Genomic DNA, 19104 nt, shown 5'->3' with positions numbered 1-19104 from the left:
AGCCTCCAGCCGGACCCCCCGCTTCTTGGAGCTCGGACCTTCCTCCAGCTCCGGGGGGTTGTTGAGCTCCTGGGCTCCGGCCGCCGCCGAAGAAGCCGCGGGCGCCGGCTCTCTCTCCTCCACCGCCGACAGTTTTAATTTGTTTTCCCGTTCACCCGGTAACGGTCACCTCTTGTTTGAAAAGTTCCGACTTTAATGTGAAATGTGTTTTAAAGGTATTTTCTGAGGTAAACGATGCCTGTCTGCCCCCCTCCCTCCGTCAGAAACCGCAGCCTCGCGCCGCCATCTTTGCTTTCCTTCTTTCCGTCTCCTTCTGTGACGCGCGTCATCCACGCCCCGACCAATCAGAACGCACCTTACTTCATCTGACCAATAGCGGCCGCGTTTGCGTGAAGTGTTGTCCCACCCTCTGCAATCTCTCTCTCCGATTGGTCGGTACGGACCACAAGCTTTGGGATTGGTGGGGAATGTCACAAGCGGCTCAGTGTATCCGCCCTTTTCATTCCCGTTCATTCATTCAACAGCAGCTGACCCAATTTACTGCAACGGGCTCTGGGGCTATAGCGGTAGTGTCACATATTCAGGGGCAAGATGTGATTTTTAACGATTTCAACTGTGGCACCTCCACATCCATTCATTCAACCGAAGAGGGCTCAATTCAGTGTAATGGGCTCTGAGGGTATAATATTTGTATCCCATGTTGAGAAGAAACCTCTCCCCATTCATTCAATAGAAGAGGACCTATTTGCTGCAGAGGGTTTTATTTTATGGCGCAGTGGTAGTGTCCCAATCTTCGAGCCCTGAAATCCCACTGCTATGAGGATGCGTGATAACGAAGTTTTTAGTCATAAGTCACATGACACCAGGTTCTAGTCCAACAGGTTTGTTTGGAAGATCTTACAGAAATATATTAAATTCTGAAAGAAATACAAATAGGATGTTGCACTGGAAGGTGAGACTATGATAAGACCGCGTGGCCTCAAGATTAGAGGAAGCAGGTTTAAAACTGAACTGAAAAGAAACTTCTTCACCCAGAGGGTTGTTAATATATGGAATTCCTTGCCCAGGGAAGTATTTGACATTACTTCAGCAATCACTAGAAGCAGTAGATAATTCTTTTATTTTTTTCAAAGACGTAAGGGATCAGGTGAAAACGCAGGTAAGTGGAGTATAGTCCACGAAAAGATGAGTCATGATTTTATTGAGTGGTGAAGCAGACTCGAAGGGCCGGAAGGCCAACTCTTGCTCCTAGTTCTTATGTTGAAATCACAAGCTTTTGGAGTGTAGTCACTTCAGCAGATGAAGTAATGAAAAAAACAAGTACAGGAAAGAGAATTTAGATAAATGAAAGACAGAGCAGCTCAATGGTCAATTACTTACTACACAGCAAGTTGTGTGTTTTCCAAACATTAATTTTATTTCCATTGTTTAAAAATAAATATTTAAGATGAACAGTTTGTTTTTCCTCACTTGGACACATTGTGACCCACAATTTATATAGCACTGTGAATATCATAGGACCAATTCATAAACTAGATTTATCACTGAGTCACTCAAGTAGATACTAGAAAGGAGAAAAAATCCCAACATGTGCAGGATGCTAACGAAAAGTCAGCAACCTGAAATGGTAACAGGAGCAAGTGAACAGCCCCGGTCAGGAAACTCATACTCTGACGTCCACTACAGTACCTTGTACTATTCTTCACTGAACACTGCAATTGCTTTCCTTTTCAGTTTAATGATCCACCTTTATTTTGAATACCGTAATTGAATCTGACTCCAACACACTCTGGCAGACAGTTCCAGAGATCAAAGTATTTTCAATCAGTAATGAAGTAAGTTTTGGATCTGTCCCAAAGACAATTCCGATGGACTTTTGCTTCCAAACATTTACACTAAGTTCTTGTTATGAACACATTTACAACTTAGTAGGTTTATTCAAATTTTATAACATATTGGGATAGCACACTGCTAAGCACTGCTACCTCACAGCATAAGGGACCCAGGTTCAATTCCAGCCTCAGGTAACTGTCTGTGTGGAGTTTGCATGTTTTCCCTGTCTGCACAGGTTTCCTTCCACAGTCCAAAGAGGGGCTTCGGTACATCTGTGTGGACCTCCTCCAGTTAACTGAGGGCAATGGGGCACTGTGAGGATCAGTAGATCAGACAATCAATCAGTCAGCAAGTTCTCTCCGGGAGACTTGTCTCAAGGCAGGCAGCGGTGTCTTGTCTCATCCATTCTCCTACCCTCCACAAACTCCACACAGACAGTTGCCCTAAGGGTGGAATTGATCCTTGGTTCCTGGTGCCATGAGGCAGCAGTGCTAATCACTCAGTCACCATGCCACCTCTGAGCCACCGTGGGGTTGCAGTCCAACGGAAAACAAATACAGTGCACCAACTCTCCCACTGCACCCACTGTCAGGAGAATCAGTCCTGGGGGGGGACTCTCAGCAGTGTCAGTGGTGGAATCTGATTGCTGTGAGCGCTGGTGCCCCCGCTGGTGCTTCCGCAAGTTGCGGGAAAATGTAAACCTCTTCCCGCACTCAGGGCAGCTGAAGGGCCTCTCCCCTGTGTGGACCCGCTGGTGGGTCAGCAGTGTGCAGGAGCGGGTAAAGCCCTTCCCGCACTCTGGGCAGGCGAACGGCTTCTCTCTGGTGTGGACACGCTGGTGCCTAAGCAGGGCAGAGGAATTGCTGAAGGCCTTCCCGCACTCGGGGCAGCTGAATGGCCTCTCCCCCGTGTGGACCCGCCGGTGGGCCACGAGGTGGGAGGAAACAGCAAAACCCTTCCCGCACTCGGGGCAGGAGAACGGTCTCTCGCGGGTGTGGATCCGCTGGTGGGTCAGCAGGTTGGAGGGCTGGGTAAAGCACTTTCCGCACTGGAGGCAGGAGTACGGCCTCTCCCCAGTGTGGACTCGCTGGTGCCTCAGCAGGTGGGAAGACCTACTGAAGGCCATCCTGCACTCAGGGCAGCTAAAGGGCTTCTCACCCGTGTGGACCCGCAGATGGGTCAGCAGAGCGGAAGAGCGGGTGAAGCCCTTCCTGCACTCAGGGCACGAGAACGGCCTTTTCCCGATGTGGATCCACTGGTGTCTCAGCAGAATAGAGGAATCACTGAAGGCCTTCCCGCACTCAGGGCAGCTGAATGGCCTCTCCCCTCTGTGGACCCGTTGGTGCTTCAGCAGGTCCGAGGATTTGCTGAAGGCCTTCCCACACTCAGAGCAGGGGAAGGGCCTTTCCCCAGCGTGGACGCGCTGGTGGGCCAGCAGGTGGGAGGAGTAGGTGAAGCCCTTCCCACACTCAGGGCAGGAGAATGGCTTCTTCCCAGTGTGGACTCGGCGGTGGTCCAGCAGGTGGGAGGAGCACGTAAAGCCTTTCCCACACTCGGGGCAGGAGAATGGTCTCTCCCCGGTGTGACTTCGCCGATGAATCTCCAGGACAGATGGGGCATGGAAGCCTCTCCCGCAGTCGCAACACTTCCACGGTTTCTCCACGGTGTGGGAGTCCTCTGGTTTAACCATGGCCGCAGCTACAGCCTCGTGTACGGCCCCTGCCCACAGTAAATTCCTCTTTCCTGGCCGTATAACTGTTTCAGGCTTTACACACAGTGCGCTGTAACAGTAGAGACTCTCATCCAGTCCCGCTGATGCTGAAAATGGTCTGAAACAGGAACCAAAATGTTTTGCTCCTTCTCACAGAATCATAGTTGAAAATCGTTGAGGTCCCGATAGACATTGATGTGAAAGTGGGGACTGCAGAGGCTGGAGAGGAGTTGAAAAGTGCGGTGCTGGAACAGCACAGCAGGTCAGGCAGCATCCAAACAGCAGGAGAATCGACGATTCAGGCATAGGCCCTTCATCTGTTGATTTTTAAACTTCAGTCTTCAGATCTTCAAATACTCTGGAAAAAGAGATTACAAAAGTCATCACGGTCAGTCCAGGGTAGAAATTCAGAACAAGCTCCTCCACTTTCTGCAGAACATTTTTTTCTTTTGCTGTTCCACAAAATTGAAAGCATCCCACTCTCTCTCCTCCTCCTCTATTCTCACTCCGCTCAAATTAATTCTCCTGAAGTTGCTGATTCAGGATCTTACAGGGACAGAAAAAGCAAAAACATCAGGACTGACATCTGCGAATTTTGGATAACACCACGTGAAAGTTAATATCTTTCAGGATATTGCTGAGAGTGAGCAAGTCTGATTTTGGGAAGCAAAAGAAGTGTAAATTCAGGTTGAACCTGCAATACAGCTTCTTGATAAAAAACAGACATGAATTGGTTATCGTCCCTGTGGTGGGTGGTGGGGTGGTGGTGGTATGTGGTGGGTGGAATGAGACATCAAGACATTGACACTGACAACCAGAGAGAAACTAAACATACGGACATGGCAAATGTTCGTGGCAAGCCAGAGTCAGATTTACAGCACAGAACAGCCCCTTCGGGCCATCCAGATATCCTGGCCTAATCTAGTCCCATTTGCCAGCACTTACCCGTATCCCTCTAAACCTTTCCTATTCATATACCTATCCAGATGCCTTTTAAATGTCATAGCTGTATCAACATCCTCCACTTCCTCTGGCAGCTCATTCCTTCCACACACCACTCTCTGCATGAAAAGGTTACTCCTTAAGACCCTTTCAAATCTTGCCCTCCTCCACTCTAAACCTTTTGCCCTTTGGTTCTGGACTCTCTCACCCAGGGAAATGTCCTTGTCTATTTACCCTATCCATGCCTCTCATGATTTTATTAATGACTCTCAGTCACCCCTCAGCCTCTGGTGCACAAGGAAAAACAGCCCAGCCCATTCAGCTCAAACCCTGACAACATTGTTTTAAATGTGTTCTGAACCCTTTGAAGTTTCACAATATCATTCTGATAGGAGCGAGACCAGAATTACACACAATATTCCAAGTGGTCTACCCAATGTCCTATCAGCCACAACATAACTTCCCAACTCTTATCCTCAGTCAGAGGATTGGGAAAGTTTTCAAAACCCACAAAAAGACAACCAGGAAAGAATGCAGGGACAAACCAAATTTGAGGGTCAGTTTGGAAGCATCAATGAGAAAATGGCGCACTGGGTTTATTGTTACCCGTTCTTGAGTACGTATACGTATTTCTCTTCTGCCCATCGCAGTTCCTCTGTGCTGCAATGTGTGGTGCCTTGTTGAATTAATCTCCTGATGCAGCTTCGTTTGTGGGTGTTGGGATGATTGCTTCTGTAGTTAAGTATTTGATCCGTGTGTATTGTTTCCTGTAGACGCTAGTTTGAAGTTCCCCTTAACTGTTTGCTCTACTGTGACATCTAGGAATGGCACTTTGTTGTTCTCCTCTTCAAACCAGGAGCTCCCCTCAGGCCCACAGTCTCACTACCTGGAACACCACTATACAGACTAGTCAAAGAACTCCAGTGAAGACTAAAACACTGAGTAGAAGATTCACGCCACTCCATTCACTCCACCCAAGAATTCCTGAACACCAAACACACAAGGTAGAAGAGGATGAAATAATGCTGTCCTTTGACATACAGCCCTGTTCATATTGTTAGGACAGAAATTTGTACTTGCGTGTTCATTTAGAGGAGAGACCACAGACTCTCAATTAGTTGGCACAAGCAGGTTCTTTATTTCGCAGAACCGTAGCTGATTACAGTGAAATACATGCTTTCACTGGAGAAGGTGCACATTCTGTTTTTCCCCCAGAAATCCACACTTGATATATTTTTTGCTAAGCTACGTAACTACTCGCACACGTGATCTCTCGCACACAAAGCGTCTCCTGTGACAGAGCTCATTCGGCCTTGGCAAATATCCACGAGACGGTTCCAGTCTGGTAAACAACAGCTCAGCCACCTGTTATGGCCTTGGCAGCTACGCTGAGAAGAGCCTGCCATTGTGCTGCCTGACCTTGGTAGCTGTCTACGAGACAGTTTCAGTCTCGTAAACAGCAGCCCAGCTGCACAGGCAGTTTCGGTCAGCAGTCCAAACAACCGCTCCGCAGCGCCCCCCGATTCCCCAAGCAGTAACTACAACTCTACCCTCCCTAGGCCTATTAGATATACATCCCAACATTCCCTCCCTTGGCCTCTACTGAGGCCACATCAACCCATACCGCTACAAACGCAATGTCGCACGGCAACCGGGGCCGGGTGTGTCGGTGGACGCCCCTCAAACGTCCCTTTGGCTTCTCCGAACACGTTATCTCAACCAGGCCGACCGGTTCTAGGGACACATTAGTTCAGGGTGAAGGGGTCCCTAAGCAGCATACCGCTACAAAACAAGCAACAAGCGAAAATTAACAATTAGTAGGCAATTCTAGGTTATTTCTTTTAAAGAAAACAAATAAAAAAAAGCTATCTCAAAACTAACAAAACGATAAAAAACACAGTGAAACTGAGCATGATAACAAAAGGAAGAGAACCAGGGAAAACACAAAGTGGATGAGTTAGGATGCCTGCAGAATGAAGGTCTGTTTTCCAAAGAACATCTAATTGTACAACGACTCATTAAAATCGGTCATATTATATCATGACATCCTAAAATAATTTTAAACTACTGAAATCGTGTCAAATCTTTTGTAATAGGATTCAATGTGCTTTCCTTCCTTCCCAAAGGTTTGTTGTTAAGTCGGTTCTGGAAGCTGCCACAAAACTGGCATTTTCATCTGTCCAAAATACTGTGAATACAATGTACTGAGTGCACGATTTTCCTTCTATCAAGCTGCTTTGCCAGCCAGAAACTTAATCAGATTCCCGACACGGATGCAAAGGCCAGGGATCTGCTAAAGCCACATGACCACAGGCCACTATTCTGAAGGCCAATGCACGACTGTGCCTGTCTTAGGTTGTTCCTCGCTCGAGAAATCTTACCCATTACTGGCTAACCAGTCTTCTTCACTGACCAACAAAAACCCACATCCATTTCACAGACGTTAAGGATGGACACGGGCAGTGGTAACTGGCTTATTACTGTGATCAGTGGCTTTCGAGACCAATCGAAGCCATTTAGGAATACCAGATGATGGCTAGGAATCTCTTGGGTGAACAATAGTTTCTTGAGTCTTCAGGCATATAGCACTTCACAATCTCTAACTGCAGCATAAAAGCACAAATTTATCTGTTGCAAATTTAAACAGGAAAAATATATAACTAGGGGGTCCTTGGACCACAGCCCTCACATTCTGAGGCCCTAAAGGAGAAGGATTAGAAATGAGTGACACAGTTATAAAGCAAAATCATATATTGTCCCGCGTTTCTCTCTCAGGCATAGCTCCTCCATTCCCTCTGGTTTCGATCCCGTAATCTTTCCTTGGGGTGCCCCCATCACAGGCTCCACCAGCACCGCTGCCTGGTATGCGGGTGGGGGTCATCCTTTCCCGTCAGGGCACGGTCAATCGGTCGTGTCACAAGCTTCCTGATACATGGTATACAACAACCACCACAGGTAATAAAGATAGCAACAGAGATGCATAAACCAAGGGCCAGCTGTCCCAGCACAGTTCCCTATCTACCGAATGTGCTATTCAGCCAATCTATGACTGGGTTGTTAACCCCTGACTGCTCAGAAATGATGCCAGTTGTTGTCCCCCTCCCCGTCGTTATCAAAATCATAAGCGGAATGGCTCTTTCTTCCCTTTATAGATCAGGACACTCCCGCCTAAAATGCCCTATCTTTCCACAATAATGGCATCCTGCCTGTGGAGACCTTCATCTCTGCCCCTGTCGCTCAAACCCTCTACCAAATGCTCCTCCTTGTCTCTCCCTATCCCCTTTCCTCTCTGCCCTCCATGCTGTCACCCGCTGCTCCGGTTGCTCACTCTTGGTTCCATTCTTCTCCTAATTACCTCATCAACCGCAGCGACCGTCATTTTCGCCTTCTGCTTCTGTCTCTCGTCCTCTCTCTTTACAAACACTTTCTGTGCCTCTCCTAACAATTCATCCAATGGGTTTTTCCCACTCCACCCTTCTATCTTCTGTATCTTTCCCTGTCCAGCATCCCCATATAAGTCCCCTCTCTTCCCCAGTAAATAGTATATTCAAAATAGTCATTAACTCAGCCCACATATACAGACTGGGCCTCAAAAATAGATCAATTTGTTCTGACAATCCTACCGGATTCTCAACCAGGACCGTCATTTCCTTTTAGATGTTCCGACCTCCCCACTGGTGAGGGGGACACACACAAACCCAATCTCCTTGTCCCCTATTGGTACTTCCCAAAGGGGACAAGTCGTTACGTTCTTCCCTTTTTCTTTCTTTTAAGAAATATTGCAATGTTCCTAGCTTCCCATAACTTCAAACACCAATTTATCAATTCATGCTTGACTAACTTTAAAGCCTGTTCCTAACTTGTAAACATATTTATATATTTACGTCCATTTATTCAGTATTCAATATTTAAAATGTAAAATTCATACAGTTCCCAATTTTGAAATCCACTGTAATCACCCAGTTTTAGTACCCTAATTTAGATCCAAAATTAGTTTTCTTAAGTACTCCTGACCAATCATTACTCAATTACAATACTATAGGTCGTAAAATAATCAGAGCTGTCTTACAAGAATTTGCCAATTCAAGTTAAAAAAAAACTTCTAATGCATGAACAATTGCCGAATCCAAGGTCACAGATAATAACCATGGAAGTTTTCGTTTTTACGACAACCTACTGTTGAACTGAAACTTCAACTGTCCTCCATACATTGCTTTTATGTAAAGATAAAAGAGATTAGTTAGAATCGGATAGTAAGGCAGTCATGACTTTTAAAAGAACAGAAGTCATCAACCTTAAAAAAAAATCATGTTAAGTTTCCATAAAAATCACATTTAAAACAGTCCTGGAACTCAAGCTCCAGGGAATAAAACTTACACATTCAATCACCAACAAAAAAAAAATGTGCATTCAAACCAAATCAAAGGGTTAAACCTTGTCAGTTGTACAGCTCTTTTCACTCTCTCTCTCCTCAGGCTGCTGGGACAGATCGGCTCGCTCTCTCTCTCTTCGCTGGCTGCTGCGAGTCTCCTTACCCCTAACCCTTATTTCTCGCAATCCTTTTTCTCTATCCTTCTCTCTTGCTTTCTCTTCCCTTTTCTCTGTTTCTCTCCCCTTTGTCTTTATTACCTTCTGTCTCTCTTTATCTATCTCCCTCTTTCTCTCTTTTTCTCTCTCTCTCTCACTCTCTTCCTGTGTCGGTCTCTCTGTATCTCTGTTTCTGTCTGTCTCTGTCCCCTGTCCTCTGTCTCTCTCCTTACCCAATGCCCCTCACTTCTAGGAATTTTAAAGTCTGTGCTACGGGGTCCTCGTTACCACCGAGTTCCACACGTCTCCCGCGTTTATTAATTCCAAGTTCCACGTGATACCCCCACCCCTCCACGCAGGAGAATTTTAAAAATACGTGGAGAATTTTAATGTCAAAGGCTCTCATTACTTCCAAGTTTTACACTACTTTAGATTAAAAAAAAATGACTTACCAGCCAAGATTCTGTGCCTCTGTGGCCCGGTTAAATCAATTTGGGTTGGTGAGGATCAGAAAGCAGACAAGAACTAACTCAAAAATTAACTACTGGAAGTTTTAGATGTAACAGGCACTTCCATACCTTAATAAGATTCGGCGCCGAAGGTTGTCTGCTAACCGGTCTGCCAACTGTTATCTCTTTCCTCCCCATGTTGGGAGTCACCAAATGTTAGGACGGAATTTGTCCTTGCATGTTCGTTTTAGGAGGAGAGACAACAGATGCTCAATTGTTTGGCACAAGCAGGCTTTATTGCAGAATCGTAGCTGATACAGTGAATCACCATGCATTCACTGGAGAAGGCGCGTTCTGCCTTCCCCTCCCAAATCTGCTCCTGATATACTCTTTGCTAAGCAGAGCTTCGCAGAGCTACTAAGCATTGCCTTATTAGGACATTTCGCGTTTGCTAGGCGTTTCCTGTTATTGAGCTCATTTGGGCGTTGGCAGCTGAGCTGGCCACGTAAGCAACAGTTTCGATTTCCCAAGTAGCAGCTACAGCTACAGTTTCAATTCCCCAAACAGCAGCTATAGCTCCACCCTCCCTTGACCTATTTTATCCTAACAGTACCCAGGGATGTGTAGGATTGGGTAATTTAGCATGGCCAATCGACCCTAACCTACACATCCCTGGGTACTATGGGTAATTTAGCATGGCCAATCCACCCTTAGTGTAGGATTGGCCAGGCTAAATTGTCCTATAGTATCCAGGGATGTGCAGGTTTGGGTGGATTGGTCAGGCTAAACTACCCATAGTGTCCAGGGATGTGTAGGTGAGGGTGGATTGGCCATACTAAATTGTCCTATAGTATCCAGGGAATGTGCAGGTTTGGGTGGACTGGCCATGCTAAATTACATAGTGTTTGGGGATGTGCAGGTTAGGGGGCATTGGCCATGCTAAATTACCCATAGTGCCTAGGGCTGTGCAGGTTAGGGGGCATTGGCCGTGCTAAATTACCCATAGTGCCCAGGGATGTGTAGGCTAGGTGGGTTAGTCAATGGGAATTGCAGGGTTACGGGCAGAGGTCTGGGTGAGGGAGGGTTGGTGTGGGTTGGATGGGCTGAAGGGCCTGCTCCTACACTGCAGGGGTTCTAAGCGTGAGATGAGGTGCTTGACGGAAACGATGGGGAAGAGGCAGTGAAAACACAACGAGACCGTTTGAAAGTGGGAGCATGACAGGAGGGGGTGGGTAAATGGGATGTGGTGAGGGAGGGGGCTTAGGAGAGAAAGAGACACAGAAAGAGAGGGTCACACACAGATACAACTGGTGAAAGTGGGGAAGATTGTGATAGGTTCAGATAAGGTGGAGGAAGAAAAGCTGTTCCCTATTCACTGATAGTGACAAGGTCAGGGGCGGCCTGAAGGTCAGGGGTTTGAGCAGGAGAGAGAGGGGGAAAACAGAGGAAAAACAGGTTTACCCAGCAAGCAGCAATATGCTGGAATCCGCTGTCACCTCAGAGAGACAGACAGACGCAGAGGCAGACGCAGAGACACAGACAGAGAGAGCCAGAGAGACAGAGACGGGGAGGTAATCAGATGAATGGCCTCCCTGTGCTGTGAGATCCAAAAGGAGCACGCGAGCAGCTGCCCCAGTGTTTCTGGCGGTCTGAGGCATCTCCCCCTCGCCCCATTACCGGTACCACTCTCCCGTCCCATTGGCACCCTCCCGGTGAACGGCCCACTCTCCCACTGCACTCAAGCTGCCCCTTCCCCCCACCCCGGGGCCTGGAAGAGGACGGAACAGCCCGTTCCGGAGCGGGGCTCGGGAACGCTGCCCATGTCCGCGACGTCCTTTCCGAGAAAGGAAACAAAAAGGACAACAGACAGGGGACCACCCGCATCAACGGGAATGACAACATTTCACCCTCAGACAAGGCCTTGTCAAGAGATGTACAGCACGGAAACAGACCCTTCGGTCTAACCCGTCCATACCGACCAAATATCCCAACTCAAACTAGTCCCACCTGCCAGCACCCGGCCCATATCCCTCCAAACCCTTCCTATTCATATACCCATCCAAATGCCTCTTAAATGTTGCAATTGTACCAGCCTCCACCACATCCTCTGGCAGCTCATTCCATACACACACCACCTTCTGTATGAAAAAGTTGCCCTGTAGGTCTCTTTTATATCTTCCCTTCTCACCCTAAACCTATGCCCTCTAGTTCTGGATTCCCCAACCCCAGGGAAAAGACTTTGCCTATTTATCCTATCCATGCCAGTCATAATTTTGTAAACCTCTAAGGTCATCCCTCAGCCTCCGACGCTCCAGGGAAAACAGCCCCAGCCTGTTCAGCCTCTCCCTGTAGCTCAGATCCTCCAACCCTAGCAACATCCTTGTCAATCTTTTCTGAACCATTCCAAGTTTCGCAACAGCGGGGAGACCCAGAAATGGAAAAGACTGATGGGGGAAGTCAGCAGTAAATCTTTTGAAGAGGTTACAAGGAGAGACCTCTGTCTGCAGCGGGAATGACCCCCACAGTAGCAGGTTGAGGTGGACGGCATTTAAGGAGAAGCTGGATACAGACGTCAGGGAGAAAGGAACTGAAGGGAATGCTGCTGTAAGGGAAATCAAGTGTGAGCAAGTGAAGGGGAGGTGCGTAGAGGCTCACATGGGTCAGAAATACTGAGAGAGACCAGTTGAGCTGAAGGACCTGACTGGAGACTCAATGGGACAGAGAGTGAAATCTTGGATCCACCTGCAAGAGAAGGAGAAACACGTGATTTACCTTCCAGGATTAAGCAAGTCCCGCAGATTCTGCAGATCACTTTATTGGTCAGAGCACTGAGTATAGGGGTTGGGGTCTGGACAGGACGTTGGTTAGGCCACTTTTGGAATACACAGGAACCTCGATTATCCAAAGGACACATGCAGGGTGTATTTCAGTCGCTTGACGATGAGATCCCTTACAGTGTGGAAACAGGCCCAACCAGTCCACACTGAGCCTCCGAAGAGTAACCCACCCAGACCCATTTCCCTCTGACTAATGTACCTAACACTACGGGCAATTTAGCATGGCCAATTCACCCTGACCTGCACATCTTTGGACTGTGGGACGGAACCGGAGCACTAGGAGGAAACCCACGCAGACGCGGGGAGAATGTGCAAACTCCACACAGTCTGTCGCCTGAGGCAGGAATGAAACCCGGGTCCCTGGTACTGTGAGGTAGCAGCGCTAACCACTGAGCCACCGTGCTGGTTCATCTAATTCTGGATAATCGAAGTTCCTCTGTATTATGTGCACTTCTGGTCTATCGGAAGGATGTTGCAAAACTTGAAAGGGTTCAGAAAGATTGACAAGGATGTTGCCAGGGTTGGAGGGTTTGAGCTACAGGGAGAGGCTGAACAGGCTGGGGTTGTCTTCCCTGGAACGTCAGAGGCTGAGGGTTGACTTTAAGAGAGGTTTATAAAATCATGAGGGGCATGGATAGGGATAGACAAAGTCTTTTGCCAGAACTAGAGGGCATAGGTTTAGGGTGAGAGGGGAAAGATTTAAAAAGGGTCCTAAGGGGCAACATTTTTCACACAGAGGGTGGTGTGTGTGCGTGTGGAATGAGCTGCCAGAGGAAGTGGTGGAGGCTGGTACAATTGCAACATTTAAAAGGCATCCACTTGGGTATCTGCATAAGGAGAGGTTTGGAGGGATAGGGCCAATTGCTGGCAAATGGGACTTGATTAGTTGAGGATATGGAGGAGTTGGAGCGAAGGGTCTGTTTCTGTGTTGTACATCTCCACTTCAGGAGGAAATGCGCAGTCGCAGGCTCGCAGAGCCACTGGATGCCAAGGGGATGAGAGCACAGCAACTGCAGTGACCCTCCCCCATCCCACCCAGGGTTCAGCCCTGGGCGGTGACTCACAGCGGCTGGCCCCGTCACTTGTGCCCCCGCTGGTGCCGCAGCAGGTGCTGGGACTGAGCGAAGCCCCTCCCGCAGACAGGGCAGGTGAAGGGCCGCTCCCCGGTGTGAAGCCGCTGGTGCCGCAGCAGGTTGGACGACTGGGTAAAGCTCTTGCCGCAGACCGAGCAGCTGAACGGCCTCTCCCCGGTGTGGACCCGCTGGTGGGTTAGCAGGTCGGACGAGCGGGTGAAGCCCTTGCCGCAGACAGAGCAGGTGAAGGGCCGCTCCCTGGTGTGGACCTGCTGGTGGGTCAGCAGGTTGGACGAGCGGGTGAAGCCCTTGCCGCAGACGGAGCAGGTGAAGGGCCACTCCCCGGTGTGGACCTGCTGGTGGGTTAGCAGGTCGGACGAGCGGGTGAAGCCCTTGCCGCAGACGGAGCAGGTGAAGGGCCGCTCCCTAGTGTGGACCCGGCGGTGGATCAGCAGGTTGGACGAGCGAGAGAAGCTCTTGCCGCAGACGGAGCAGGTGAAGGGCCGCTCCCCAGTGTGAAGCCGCTGGTGCTGCAGCAGGGTGGACGAGCGGGTGAAGCTCTTGCCGCAGACCGAGCAGCTGAACGGCCGCTCCCCGGTGTGGAGCCGCTGGTGGGTTAGCAGGTTGGACGAGCGGGTGAAGCCCTTGCCGCAGACAGAGCAGGTGAAGGGCCACTCCCTGGTGTGGAGCCGCTGGTGGGTCAGCAGGTTGGACAAGTGAGAGAAGCTCTTGCCGCAGACGGAGCAGGTGAAGGGCCGCTCCCCGGTGTGAAGCCGCTGGTGCTGCAGCAGGGTGGACGAGCGGGTGAAGCTCTTGCCGCAGACCGAGCAGCTGAACGGCCGCTCCCTGGTGTGGACCTGCTGGTGCTGCAGCAGGTTCGACGACTGGGTAAAGCTCTTGCCGCAGACCGAGCAGCTGAACGGACTCTCCCCGGTGTGGACCCGCTGGTGGGTCAGCAGGTGGGAGGAGTCGGTGAAGCCCTTGCCGCAGACGGAGCAGGTGAAGGGCCGCTCCCCGGTGTGGAGCCGCTGGTGCCGCAGCAGGTTGGACGACTGGGTAAAGCTCTTGCCACAGACCGAGCAGCTGAACGGCCTCTCCCCGGTGTGGACCCGCTGGTGGGTCAGCAGGTGGGAGGAGTCGGTGAAGCCCTTGCCGCAGACGGAGCAGGTGAAGGTCCGCTCCCTGGTGTGGACCCGCTGGTGGGTCAGCAGGGTGGACGACTGGGTGAAGAACTTGCCGCAGACGGGGCAGGTGAAGGACCGCTCCCCGGTGTGGAAATGCTGGTGGGTCAGCAGGATAGACAGCTGGGTGAAGCCCTTGCCGCACACCGAGCAGCTGAACGGCCTCTCCCCAGTGTGGACACGGCGGTGGATCTCCAGCACGGAGGGGGAGCGGAACCCTTTCCCGCAATCCCCACACTTCCACGGTTTCTCCATGGCGCGCGGAATGCCTCCTGAGACTTCCTTTCCCCACAGTGGGCAAACTGGCTCAGGCACGTGCCCCTGTGGTTCAGGTAAAGACGATACTTTAAGAGCCTACTGAAGCAGACAAAAACGTTCAAAGAATTTGCCCCTTCTGGACTGAAAGAGGGACGTCTCTCCTGTCCCACGAATCAAGGGGCTCTGTCAGACCTTCACATGGTACTCAGTTGGGGAGCTCTACCTGCAAAGCTGCTCTTCTCATATCCTGTGAAAAGGGGATTACAAAAGTCATTGCTGCCTGCACATGACAGGAATTCAGAACAGATCATTCTAGTTTCTGTAGAACTTCCCCAAAACAACCAAGTTACAATATGCAGATGCCAGTGTTGGGCTGGGGTGTACAAACATAAAAAAAAATCACACATCACCAGGTTGTAGTCCATTAGATTTGTTTAGAAGTTCGAGCTTTCAGAGCTCTGCACCTTCATCAGGTAGCTAGTAAAACCTCCAGGCGAAAAAGACAACAGATGCTGGAGATCAGAGTGGTGCTGGAAAAGCACAGCAGGTCAGGCAGCATCCGAGGAGCAGGAAAAAAAAAATCGACGTTTCGGGCAAAAGCTCTTCATCAGGAATGAGGAAAGAATGAGGACACTTTCCTCATTCCTGAAGAAGGGCTCATGCCCGAAACTTCGATTCTCCTGCTCCTCGGATGCTGCCTGACCTGCTGCGCTTTTCCCGCAACACATTTTCAGCTCTGATCTCCAGCATCTGCAGACCTCATTTTCTCCTATAACCTAGAGTTGTGTGATTTTTAACTTTAAAAAGTGTTGCAAATCTCCACCCGACACACACACACACACACACACACACACACACACGTTTCCTCATTTACACCCCCCCCCCCCAACCCCCCCCCGCTGCCCACTCCCAGATACAACCCTCGAACTTGGGACTGTCCCACCTGTCCATCTGCCTTCCCATCTATCTGCTCCACCCTCCTCTCTGACCCGTCACCTCCTTCCCCCGCTTTCATCTCCCCATGGCATTCTCAGCTCCCTTCCCCCAGTCCCACCTCCCTCCCATTTATCTCTCAGTCCTTTTGGGCCCACCCCACATTCCTAATCAAGGGGTTATGCCCAAAACATCAAACCTCCTGCTCCTCAGATGCTGGCTGACCTGCTGTACTCTTGCAGCACCAGACATTTTGGTGCTTATTTGTCTGGATGTTCTGATGTGACCCATTCGCAGATGTGAAGTCACATTCGAGATAAACTCCTTCATGGAATGTGGGCTTTTTTTTTGGCAAGGCCAACAATGTTTTCGTCCCGAACTGCCCTTCAGACAAGAGGATTGCCAGACTTTAGGGGGCATTTTAAAAGTCAAGCACGTGAGCCATCATATGCAGGCAGCACCAAGTTAATGCTAGCGGGTTTCCTTCCCTGAAGAGCGTTATTGAATCAAATGGGTTTTCAGAAAAGTTTCATTCTCTCAATGACTGAGACTAGTTTTCAATTCAGATTTTAAAAAAATAAATTTAAATTCCCCAATGTTTGTTTTTACTGGTATTTGGACCCATGAGCCCAGATTATTTGCCTGGGGCCTCTGGATTGCTGGTCCAGTGTTGTTGTTATAACATCACTGACTCGCCTGGACAGCATTGAGAGTCATACAGATGTATAGCACACAAAGAGACCCTATGTGCAACTGGTGCATGCCGAGCACATAGCCAAAATTGATCTAGTCCGATGTGCCAGCACGTCCCTCCAAACCCTTCCCATTCATATTCCCATCCAGATGCCTTTCAAATGTTGCAATTGTCCCAGCCTCCACCACTTCCTCTGGCAGCTCATTCCATACACGCACCACCCTCTGACTGACAAAGTTGCCCCTTAGGTCCTTTTTATGTCTTTTCCCCTCTCACCTCTAGTTCTGGACTCTCCCACCCCAGGGAAAAGACCTTGTCTATTCACCCTATCCATGCCCCTCATTATTTTATAAACCTCAATAAGGTCACCCCTCAGCCTCCGATGCTCCAGGGAAAACAGCTCCAGCTTATTTAGCCACTCCCTGTAGCTCAAACCCTGGCAACATCTTTGTAAACATTTTCTGAGCCCTTTCAAGTTTCGTTTAACTGAACAGTAAAAGTCATACTGGACAGGGATGTATCATAGTGTTACTGTGCAATATGTATTTATTTACGGCTGTATAAATTTGATTTATAATTATTTCTAGTTATATCATAGTGTTGTAGCCATGTTATGTATTCCAAGTTTGGGAGAAGATTTGTACCTCGGCTGCTCGTTGTTGTGGTTCTGTTTGCCGAGCTGGGAATTTGTGTTGCAGACGTTTCGTCCCCCGTCTAGGTGACATCCTCAGTGCTTGGGAGTCTCCTGTGAAGCACTTCTGTGTTGTTTCCTCCGGCATTTATAGTGGTTTGTCTCTGCCGCTTCCGATTGTCAGTTCCAGCTGTCCGCTGCAGTGGCCGGTATATTGGGTCCAGGTCGATGTGTTTATTGATTGAATCTGTGGGTGAGTGCCATGCCTCTAGGAATGCCCCTTAAACATTTATAAGGTTAACCCTCAGCATCCAATGTAGAGAAAGTGAGACCTGCAGCTGCTGGAATCAGAGTCGAAACGTTTGGGGTTGGAAAAGCACAGCAAGACAGGCAGCATCTGAGGACCAGGAGAATTGACATCTCAGGCCCGAGCCCTTCATCAGGAATGATGTGTGGATGTACAAAGAGGCCTCAGCGTCCTTCTACACCAGTCACTGCCAGTTGTCAGACAAGTGCAGCAAGCAATCAGCAAGGCAAGTGGTATAAATCACAAAATGAACTGGGATTAGAAGTGGGGATGTCTTCCTGCAGTTAGGGGGGTTATTGAATATATTCAAGGCTGAGTTCCTCTGATTTTTGAACAAAGTGTGGATATTTATGTTGTGTGGTTGAGGTGGGGTTTTTTTTGAGTGATTTGTGTGTTGGAAGCAGATACAGTAACCACGTTTAAAGTGGAAGGCAAGAAAATGGTTTTAAGACCACGACAGAACAGTTACGGTCAGACAGCACAGAAACGGACCCTTCAGCCCAACTATTCCACGCTGAGTATGTTGTCAAACTAAACTAGTGCCACTTGCCAGTGTTTGGCCCGTATCCCCCCGCACCTTCCCTATTCATGTACTTCTCCAAATGTCGGTTAAACGTTGTATCTGTCCGTGCATCCACCACTTCCTCTGGACATTCATCCCATACATGAACCGCTCTCTGTTTATGAAAACCTTGTCCCGAATCGGTCCACGCCGTGCATTCATTTGCAGCAACCGAAAAGAAAGGGAAGTGAAAGATTGAATCCAAGAATGAAAATAAAAGGAAAAGGAGTTGAGAAGAGAGTGCCGTACTCACAGATGGGTGACGGAGTAAGGAGGTTACAGTCTGGAGCAAACTCAATCTTCATTCAGAGAGAGGAGCAGCAGCTTCCGAAGCTCGTGTTCCAACTTCTGCATTCAGACAATAGGAAGGCTCTGATTGGCAGGAGGACTGGTATCCTTCCGGTCCTCCAGGGCTTCCGATTGGTCCACCAAAAGAAAGCCGTGACGCGTGCTTTGCGAGGAGCATGCGCAGTTTCATCCTCGTAACGGCGAGCATGCGCAGTATGCTCTCTGGTGATGCTGCTGTTACTGACAGAATTGAAGTGTCCAAATGCCAAGAGAAGTAAATAAAGGGGAGATGCACCGTTTCTCCCCCCTGTGATATTTACCTTTCCTACACGCCCCATGACTTTATAAATCGAAATAAGGTTACCTGACAACTTGTGGTCGTCGATAGGGCGACCAGAAGTGTACTCAGTACTCTACACGTGGTCTCACCAATATCCTGTACAACCTCAACGTGATGTCCCACCTCCTGCACTGAACGGTGTGAACAATGAAGGAAAGTGTGCTAACCGCCTCCTTCACCACCCTGTCTACCAATGATGCAACTTTCAAAGAACTATGTCCCCAATTTGGAGATGTTGGTGTTGGACTGGGGTGTACGAAGTTAAAATTCACACCACACCAGGTGATACTCCAACAGGCTCATTTGCAAACATAAGCTTTTGGAGCGCTGCTCCTTCATCAGGTGGTTGTGTCTTATGATCCTGTTCTACAAACACCCCATGAAGGAGCTGCACTCAAAGCTCATGCTTCCAAATAAACCAGTTGGACGATAACCTGGTGTTGAAAGATTTTTAACTTTATGTACCTGAACCCCTCCCCCACCGTGTCTCTGTTCTCCAACACAATGCGGGGCCCTACCATTAACTGGACGAGTTCTG

At 49.1% G+C, this 19104-nt stretch overlaps 2 protein-coding genes across 4 annotated transcripts in view; one reads left to right on the top strand and one right to left on the bottom strand.

Annotated features, from left to right (window-relative positions):
* Window positions 1–19104, top strand: part of LOC132808365 (gastrula zinc finger protein XlCGF26.1-like) — a 60793-nt gene that overhangs the window by 25850 nt on the left and 15839 nt on the right. The window lies entirely within an intron of this gene.
* Window positions 1531–18305, bottom strand: LOC132808364 (zinc finger protein 271-like). Of its 3 annotated transcripts, XM_060822111.1 has the most exons (3): window positions 18192–18305; window positions 13364–15058; window positions 11917–12204 (listed from the first exon to the last, which is right to left on the bottom strand). In XM_060822111.1, exon 2 carries the CDS (start codon window positions 14806–14808, stop codon window positions 13378–13380), a length of 1431 nt encoding a protein of 476 aa, XP_060678094.1. In that variant the 5' UTR covers window positions 14809–15058; window positions 18192–18305; the 3' UTR covers window positions 11917–12204; window positions 13364–13377. The 3 variants fall into 3 exon arrangements, with proteins under 3 accessions (XP_060678095.1, XP_060678094.1, XP_060678093.1); XM_060822112.1 differs by lacking the exons at window positions 11917–12204; window positions 13364–15058 and adding an exon at window positions 1531–3902; XM_060822110.1 differs by having other exon boundaries at window positions 11917–15058.

Source organism: Hemiscyllium ocellatum (assembly GCF_020745735.1).
Source record: "Hemiscyllium ocellatum isolate sHemOce1 chromosome 27 unlocalized genomic scaffold, sHemOce1.pat.X.cur. SUPER_27_unloc_5, whole genome shotgun sequence".
Lineage (NCBI taxonomy): Eukaryota > Metazoa > Chordata > Chondrichthyes > Orectolobiformes > Hemiscylliidae > Hemiscyllium > Hemiscyllium ocellatum.
Note: the sequence above shows the minus strand (reverse complement) of the source record. Positions and strands in the feature narration are given on the sequence as shown.